The sequence below is a fragment of the Meleagris gallopavo genome, unplaced genomic scaffold, assembly GCF_000146605.3.
Source record: "Meleagris gallopavo isolate NT-WF06-2002-E0010 breed Aviagen turkey brand Nicholas breeding stock unplaced genomic scaffold, Turkey_5.1 ChrUn_random_7180001957892, whole genome shotgun sequence".
Lineage (NCBI taxonomy): Eukaryota > Metazoa > Chordata > Aves > Galliformes > Phasianidae > Meleagris > Meleagris gallopavo.
The window spans coordinates 48,618-57,475 of record NW_011217774.1 but is presented as its reverse complement, the minus strand read 5'-3'; the positions used below and the strand labels follow the sequence as shown (position 1 = coordinate 57,475).

General features: G+C 55.0%; 2 protein-coding genes across 3 annotated transcripts; one reads left to right on the top strand and one right to left on the bottom strand.

The window, feature by feature from the left end:
• Positions 1–1,538: 1,538 nt before the first annotated feature.
• On the top strand, positions 1,539–5,560 carry LOC116217823 (leukocyte immunoglobulin-like receptor subfamily A member 2). The gene is made up of 3 exons (XM_031557806.1): positions 1,539–1,560; positions 1,787–2,055; positions 2,087–5,560. The coding sequence occupies exons 1-3, from the start codon at positions 1,539–1,541 to the stop codon at positions 2,630–2,632; spliced, it is 837 nt and encodes a 278-aa protein (XP_031413666.1). The 3' UTR covers positions 2,633–5,560.
• Positions 5,561–5,648: 88 nt separating this feature from the next.
• LOC100540527 (T-cell-interacting, activating receptor on myeloid cells protein 1-like) lies at positions 5,649–8,443 on the bottom strand. 2 transcript variants are annotated; one of them, XM_010728441.3, is made up of 7 exons: positions 8,323–8,441; positions 8,214–8,249; positions 7,818–8,096; positions 7,395–7,736; positions 7,132–7,272; positions 6,902–6,939; positions 5,649–6,236 (listed from the first exon to the last, which is right to left on the bottom strand). In XM_010728441.3, the coding sequence occupies exons 1-7, from the start codon at positions 8,351–8,353 to the stop codon at positions 6,108–6,110; spliced, it is 996 nt and encodes a 331-aa protein (XP_010726743.1). In that variant the 5' UTR covers positions 8,354–8,441; the 3' UTR covers positions 5,649–6,107. The 2 variants fall into 2 exon arrangements, with proteins under 2 accessions (XP_010726743.1, XP_019467466.1); XM_019611921.2 differs by lacking the exon at positions 5,649–6,236 and adding an exon at positions 6,243–6,651 and having other exon boundaries at positions 8,323–8,443.
• Positions 8,444–8,858: the final 415 nt, after the last annotated feature.

Genomic DNA, 8,858 nt, shown 5'->3' with positions numbered 1-8,858 from the left:
TTTTTGTGAGTCCCCTCCCCAACCCACAAAGAGGGGGGGGGAAGTGATGGAAGGGCTACGTGCTGCTGAGCTGCTGCTGGGTGACAGCACCGCAGTCCTTGTGGTGCCCAAAGTGGGGCCCGAAGGGTGGAGATCCCGACAGCTGTGAGCAGAGCGTGTTCCAACACAACTGCTCTCAGCAGTTCAGCTCAGCAGCCTCAGAGCTCCTGCTCACAGCGCTCAGCTCTTCCTTCACTCCGTGCCATCACAGCTCTCACGGCTGTTCCCTTCACTGCGCTGGCGCTGCTTCTCATCTCTGAGGGCTGCCCTGCAATTCTGGGTGCTTCTGTCTGTTTGTCTGCAGCGTGTGCTCGTGTGGCAGAGGCCATGGATGCGATGTGCTCCTTGTGCTCAGCACTGCCATCACTGCAGGAAACCTGACCGCGGGAACTCCTCCCACGGGCACTCTCTGCTCCGCAGAATTACAGTGGACCAATGAAACGCATTTTTGTGTGCTTGCTACCTCTCCAACACTTGCAAGACGAGGCTCTTGCCATAACAGCAGAGGCTTCAAAGCACCAGATGCTGTCAGATAACCGGACAGCCTTTGTGTGTCCACCAATGGCACTGCTTCACCGCAAGAACATTTCTGGCACAAACACATTTCTGACCAACGTGTCATTGTGAACTCACTTGTCCACAAGCTTGAGATGCCGCAGCTGCCAACCAGCAGACAGGAAGGGATGCCCAGAGAAGCTGCATTTTCTGCTGTCTCCTTTTTGCCAGTTGGAGACTTCAGCCATTGGATGAGCAATCTCATCCCCCTTCTGCTCCAGCACTGCAACTCCTCAAAATGGAGCATGATTGCTTTTCTCCCACCACCCTCCTCTCATACATTCCTTCCCTGCTTCTCTCCATTTTCTCTCTTTTCTTTCTTTTACTCTCTTTTCCTCATTTTCCTCCCAGACATCTTTTTTTTTTTTTTTCTTCTTCTGCAGCACCAATAACACAAATGTCCCTGGAAGTAGCACATCAGGCAGTAACACCAGTGTCAAGCTATCCTTTATCCATATCACTCAATAATGGTTACTAGGAAGTCCCCTAATTATGTTGCACAGCAGTTGATTGCTTGCTCTTGGAAAGTTCAGTAAATGGTCTTCTGTTGCTCCTCTGAGTCACTGTCTGACTCTGTTGCCCTGGAGACCCCAGGAAAGCACAGACTATTCTACTGGGGCACTGTGCAGAGAATCTGGCATCCGTTGTGGGACAGCACGCCAGGGCACACACTCACAGCCCTTGGGGGACAATGTTTGACACCCTGGATTTGACAGTGAGTGGGGCACCTCAACAGGCTCAGTGTGCAGTGAACACCTCTCCACTTGTCCCACCAGAGAGGGACCCTATAGTCTAACGACACCCCTATGGGCTCACGTTGCCATATCAGGAGGTGACATCACACCATACTCACCCCAAGGGGGAAACTGAAAGCAATTCTCCAGCCACTCCCTGTCCCAGCTGCAGTCTCGCTGTCCCCAAGCTGCTCCTGCCTCATGGCAACAATGGCGCTGGCCCTCATCCTGGGTGAGTGACAATGGGGACGTGGTGCCACGGAGGTTGGAGGCTCTGTATGGAACCAGGACCGTGTCCCTTGCAGGTTGGTGGCTGGTGGGAGCGAGCAAAGCATGGATATGTGAGTATGAGGGCAGAGGGAGAATGGGGAGAGCGAGAGGGGAGCGTGGGTAGGGGGCCATGAGAGGGGCAGAGGAGGGTGTGCAGGGACAGGGCTGACTGCTGTCCCCTGTCCCAGAGCCCCGACCCTCCCTGTCACTTCACCCCAGCCAGGGGGTGTCCACTGTCACCCTGAGCTGCCATCTGTCCCGGCCAGCTACCTGGGTCTGGCTGTACCAGGATGGAGGTTGGACATATAACAATTACAAGGAGAAGGAGAATAACACTGCTGAGTTCTTCGTTAAGTCAACGTGGGAACACGCAGGGATGTATCGGTGCCAGTACCGGGCGTTGATGCTATTCAGGACATCAGAGACATGTGACTCCCGTGGAGCTGGTGGTGACAGGTGAGGGCTCTGGGGTAGGCTGGTGGCTCTAGACTGTTCTCACAGAGCAACATCCCATTTCTATCCTCCCCCCACATGCAGATCACAGTTATCCCTCTCCTGGCATTTCCCTCGGCCCTGATGAACTCATGGGCACAGGGACAAAATTGATAGTCCACGTGGAGATGGGGACCAATGTCACCATTCAGTGCTGGAACACGGGCTGTAGGGGAGCCATCCTTCTACACAAACATGGGCACTCAGCCCCTGTCCAGCATCAGGACTACAATGGTGTGGGCACGGCCACCTTCAGCCTATTTGCGGTGACCCTGAGTGACGCTGGCAGCTATGGATGCTCCTATCGCCCCAAGCCCTTCCCTTTTGTGTCCTCAGCCCTTGGGGACAGCGTGACACTGGAGGTGACACCCACAGCTGCACCCTCAGGTAGGCCAGAGCCCGCCATGGTTGTGCTCCTAGTGTCATCTGGTGTCACTGCATCCCATGGCCACGGAGATGGTGGTCAAGGATGGGGACACCCGAACACCCGGACCCCGCAGGCGCTGAAAGGAATTCCTGTGGGAACCTGGTGCTGTCGGTGATGAGGGGCTGCGCTGCTGCCTTTGTCTTCATCCTCGGCCTCTACTTTGTCCTCAATGCCCGCAGACTCATGGTGTGGTGAGATGAGAGTTCTGATGAGGAAGTGGTTCCATGCCTTTGATCCCCCACAGATGCCCTTGGTGTCCTTCTCCTCTCTGTGTGTCCCTCAGGGCCTTCCATCACCCACCCTTCTCCCCTGCCCTCTGAATGCAGATTCCCCTGCAGAAAGCTTGAGGTCCTGCAGCTCCAGGTCAGGGTCTGTGTCAGAGGATCCCAAATCCCATTGCGCACCTTGGGGCCACTGCGAAGCCCACCAAGGAACCCCATTAAAATCCCATTGGAACTCCACGAGACCCCTCCTATGGCTTCACCTAACTTTATGTGTGCTCCCTACATCCAGTCCACGTGGAACCCAAAATCTACACCACCCTCTTGGACACGCCCACGCATATCTGTTCCATAGATTCTCCCATGCATCTTGTGGACAGAGCTGGTGACATTCCCCTGTCCCCTGTGTCCCCAGGTGCTCCTTGGTGAAAGCGAGGGTCTGAACTCTGCTGAGCTGTGACCTCCGACCCACCATGGTCCCCCACCACCTCCCAGCCTCCTGCTATCAATGCTGAGGTGGGCACTGGGGCACCTCACTGATGCCTCCCCTATCCGGGTGCCTCACTATGGCCAGACCCCACATTCCTCTTCAGGGCAACTTGATGCTGAGTTCCTCTCCTCAGTCTCCATGCCCACAAAACCCAGTAGCCCAAATCTAATGCCCCCAAGTCCTCACTGAATGTACTCCAAATGATTTCAATCCCAGCAAAACCTAAATGCACCAAACTCTGCTGCCCACCCTCCGTTCTGCTTTTAGCATCAGTTGGTAGGTGAAGAACAACTGCTTTGTGCAAATCTGTGAAGAAATATATAAACGTAAATATACACATTTCTGAATTTCTGAACCTAGAGGTGTATTTACACCTCAAGAGGAGCAACCTGTGGCACCTACTGACGAGTTAAGGGGAAAGGCTGCAGCACGCGTGTACCTATATTCAACATGGGAAATTAAAAGATGCAAAGCCCAGATAAGAAGCCCAGCGAGCGCCATTTCCTGGCACCGGATGCAGACACCAGTGGGTTGGTCACAAAGCAAGAAGTTGCCCTGGGATTTGTCATTTTGGGGACAGTCTTGTGAACTTGTGATCTATGGATGGGGAAAATAGTAACGTGGATTTCAGGCATTCTGAGAGTGGTTTTTCCTCCTGTTGAGAAGCACGATGGTGAGTGTTGTTTTGGGTGCTGGCTGCTCATTGCAAGCTTGGTTTGGGGGCTTCTTGTTTCAATGTTTTCCCCAGGAAACACCAGCAGTGTTGGTTGTGTTATGGGCTGATCCTGGTTTGTAGTGGGGACAGAAGGAAGGAAGGGATGGGGAAGAAGGAAGCCAGCAAATGTCCAGAGGTGGAATGGATTTGCATCAAACAATTAGCCCTCATCAGGAAACCCTGATGTGAGGAATTGGAAGTTGAATCTGAAATGGTGATAATGCACCCTGGACCCTGGTGGGATGAGGTCTACACAGACCCACGTGCTACCAACATTCATCTGCTCTACACTGGGACCACTTCACAAGGTCTGGAGTCTGTGAAGCTCCCAGCCCACGCTCGTGAGGACCTGCAGACCCTCCACCACCTCCACAAGAACACATGGAGGGGATGTCCTTCTTCCTGTGCCCATCCAACCTCCAGCAGGAGCCCAGCCCACGTGTGCCTGACGCCATCACCTCCTTCTACCAGCTCCTTCCTCACTGGGAACCAGTGCACCAGCCCTGCACGCTGTCCCCCATAGGACGCCAAACACAGGACATGGCTCCAATGGAAATGTCCCACATGGGATGTCACACAAGGTCCCCAACACGTCCAGCCAGCTGTCACCACGCACTTTGGGTACCACACTGTGTCCCCACTGTGCTTTCCTCTGCCATCCCCACCGGGGACAGCAGCAGGGACCTTTGGGGACACAGTGACACCCACACAGACATTTGTCACATGCTAAGGACACACACGTGTGCATTATTTTGTACGCGGATCAGTGTGCACACATGGTGTCACACACACGCAGAGGCAGAGCACTAAGCATGTAGTACACGTGTGTACAGCTCCTGTGCGTGTGCACACACATGTCATACACATGAACAGATGCAGTGGCACACGTGTTGAGGCAGACATATGGGTGTGCACACGTGTGCTGTGATACGTGGATTCCTGGTGGCCTTGGGGTGGCTGGGCACAGATCTGAGGTCCCACAGGTCTGGTGGTTTGGTTTTGGGGTGGATTGCAAAGAGTTTTGGTTTCCAGAGGAATGGTGGGTTGTATTTTGGGGCAGGACTGGGAAGGTTGGAGGGATCCCTCAGGAATGAGGAGTTCCTTTGGGGAGATGGAGAAGAACTCTGGTCCCAAGGCCTGGTTATGGGGCGGTGCTCAGTGCTGTGAGCAGCGGAAAGACGCAGCTGTGTGCAGGGATTGGGGAACAGGGCTCAAAAGTGCTGAGAAAATCATCCGTTTTGGGGTTGATGGGAGATCCGTTTTTTGTCACCATAAACACAGGAGCTGTGAGTTTTCGGATGGAATGGAGAGCGCTGCAGCCGGGCATTGAGCTCAGAACTGTGGCCGTGTGTCTCTCCCAGACTCCGTGAGCCCTCTCTGAGCAGAGAGATACAGCCATCGCTCCACATCTGCCTCATCCATGGCACGGCCCTTTGGGGCACGGACGTCTGTGACAAACTATTGCCAAGGACGGAGCACAAGAGGAGGGAAATGTTATCAGAACTCCCTGACAGACTCCTGAGAGCTCACTAACAACTGCAGCTGCTTCCACTGAGCCAGACTGATGGGTTTGTTTCACAAAAACAAGGGCAAGCACCTCACTAGTTTTATGGGTTTGTTTCTCTCTTTTTTAGTTTCAATAACCAATATTAAAATATATATATATTCAGTGAGTAAGAGTTGAACCACGCCATTACTTCCTGAGGGCTGTTCTGAAAGTAATACCTGCTGATTTATTATTTTGGCCCATGACATCAGAGGTGAATGTTGTTACACACCACTGCAGTGGTATGGGACCTTTTGTGGTGAACTGGGACTGATCCAGGGGTCCCTCAGGGCTGGGGGTGGAGTTTGGTGTGGAGTTTGAGAGTTTTGGGGGTCCTACAGGAGTGCTGGTGGGGTTTGGAGGTGATCTGGGAAGAGTTAGGAGGTCTCCAGGGATGTAAAGTAATCCAGGTGATAAGGATGGATTGTGATGGTAGTTCAGGGATTTGGTGGGATTAGGGACGATTTGGTGCACACCAATGGGGATTTGGGGGGATGTTAAATTTGGGGAGATTTGTGGGACTGGGGGAGCAGTGGGCATCCATGAGACCCAAGCGGGGAACTTGGTGTCTGTTTCCATTCTTGCACTCCAAAAATGAGGCTTCCCACGTAGGGGACATCAGTGGGGTCTCCCAGGGCCCACCTCAGCATAGATAACAGGGGGTTGGGGGACCCCAGGGCGGCAGAAGCTGGGGGTGACAGCTTGCAGCTCAGTGTAGGTCAGCCCCTCGTTGTCAGCGGGTGGCACCTGGAGACACAGGAGAACAGCGGGGTGATACCATGGGGTTCCCCAAAGTGTTTGCAGGGAAACCAATCATCTCAGTATGCTGAGTAATAGCCAAGAGAGTGTGCTTGTGGTTCTGGGCTGCACGGGTCAGACTCTGAGGGACGCTACAAGTGTTGTTAGGGGTTCCCAGTACTTGGCTTGAGAGTGCCCATGGGGTCTGGGGGATGGCTAAGGGTTTGGGGTGTGCAGAGGCTTAGATTTGGTGTTCCTATGTATATGACATAGGTTGCCCGTGGGGTATTCAGAGGACGTTTAGGGTTTGGAGATCCGACAGGTGGCTGAGATGGGACAGGTGCCCATGGGTCAGAAACCTGGGGTCCAGATGAGTGGTGTTTTCGGTTCAAGTTCTGCGATGTTCACGGAGTCAGTGGTGAGCCTAGGGTTTGGATGTACCCAGGGAACACGGAGGCTGAGATGAAGGATGTGGGGACTCTCCACAACGTGGATTTGTGCTCCCCATGGGTTGGATTTGGGGAGTGTAAACAAAGTTAGAGTAAGCCATGTAGTGCTGGAGGTCCTCTGGGTTCACCATGGGCAGGGTTTGAGGTTCTTTCTATGGTTCAGCTGAGGGGAGCGGGGGTTAGGGGGCAGTTTGGTATTTGAGGTCACCACACACAGACTCTTACCTGGAGCTCATTGGCCTTGGAATTCTTGAGGGACTCACCTGCATCAAAAAGAGGAAAGGGGGACGGTCACGGTTACGGAGGAACTCAGAGGGACACCAGAGAGACATGGAGGGGGATTTACGCAGGATGGACAGGGAAATAGGAACTCCAGGGAATGTACTGGGGGTGCAATGCAGCAGTGGGTGCTTGGGGCATCTCTGGGGAATGAAGCCATTTAACCCCTTCCTCACCAGAGCCAGCTGTTGTCTGTATCCGCCGTCTGCAGGCAGGCAGGAGGAAGAAGATGATGAGGATGAGGCCGAAGGCGAGGGCAGCGGCACAGCCCCCTGCCACTGCCACAACCAGGCTCCCACGGGATTCCCCATTGGCACCTGTGCAGTCCGGATGTTTGGGTGATGCCATCCCCAGAAACCACCTCCCTGGGGACGGGATGAGGTGACACTGCCACCCGTGGGTGATACGAGGGACAAACACATGGCTGACTCAGACCTACCTGGATGTGTAGGTGGGGATGTCACCTCAAGTGTCACGCTGTCCCCGAGGGGTGAGGACACAGACGGGTGACCCCTGGGGCGGTAGGAGCAGCTATAGGTGCCGCTGTCAGTGGGGGACACCCCAAAGAGGGTGAAGGTGGCCATTCCTCCACCAATGGGGTCCTGGCGCTGGACAGGGGCTGAGTGCCCACCCTTGTGCAGGAGGAAGGAGGATCCATACTCCCAGTTCCAGCACCGGATGGTGACATTGGACCCTCTCTCCATGTGGATACTGATATTGATGGCTGTCATCACGTGTCCCTCAAAGCTCAGAGAAATGCCAGGTGGGGGGTACCTGCGATCTGTGTGCAGGGAGGGGAGAGACGTGGGACAGCACCCTATGGGTACAGCCCAAAGCCCACCATTATCCCCAGAGCCCTCACCTGTCAGCACCAGCTCCACGGGATCGCTCTTTTCTGATGTTCCCAATGGCTCAGACACATGGTACTGGCACCGATACGTCCCTGCATGCTCCCAACGTGCGCTAACGAAGGAGAACTCGACCGCATCCTGCCCCTTGTCCTGGAACTTGTTGTGTGTCCTACCTCCGTCCTGGTACAGCCAGACCCAGGCAACCAGCTGGGGCAGGTGGCAGCGCAGGGTGACAGTGTCCCCCAGGGACACCCCCTGGCTGGGGTGCAGCGACAGGGAGGGTGGGGGCACTGGGACAGGGGACAGCAGTCAGCCTTGTCCCTGCACACCCTCCTCTGCCCCTCTCATGGCCCCCTGATTACCCTCCCCTCCCTCTCTCCCCACTCTCCCCCTGTCCCCATACTCACGTTGCTCTGCCCTGCTCAGTGCCACCAGCCACCAACCTGCAAGGGACACGGTCCTGGTCCCACACAGGGCCACCAACCCCCGTGGCACCGCGTCCCCATTGTCACTCACCCAGGATGAGGGCCAGCGCCATTGGTGCCATGAGGCTGCAGCAGCTTGGGGACAGTGAGGCTGCAGCTGGGACAGGGAGTGGTGAGAGAAAGCATCTCTCACTTCCCCTTTTTCATCAGGATGTTGCAACGTCACCTCCTGGCGTGACAAATTTAGTCCCCGAAGGAGAATCTCTGCGCTCTGATTGCTATGGAGGCATTGGCACTCTGACCGTTACATCTCTCGGTGCAGCTGAGCGATGCGACGAGAAGAAATGGAAATAAGCCTTGCAGTGCTGAGGAGCTTCAGGAGAGGAAAGGGAAGAGAAGAGAAGGAGGTGGAGTGCAGGGAAGAGAAAGAGAGAGACGGGCAGAGGAAGGGATGAGCGCTGTGGATGGCAGCGGTGGTTCAGCCAAAGGGGGGTGGGTGTCCTCGCTCTGTGAGTGTGCCCATCCCAAAGCTGCCAAGTCTGGCAGTGCTGCAGTCCCAGAGCTGCTCCCCAGCATCCCTTTGTGCCCGCTGGGCTGATTGGTGCCACGGCAGCGCTCCCGTCTTGC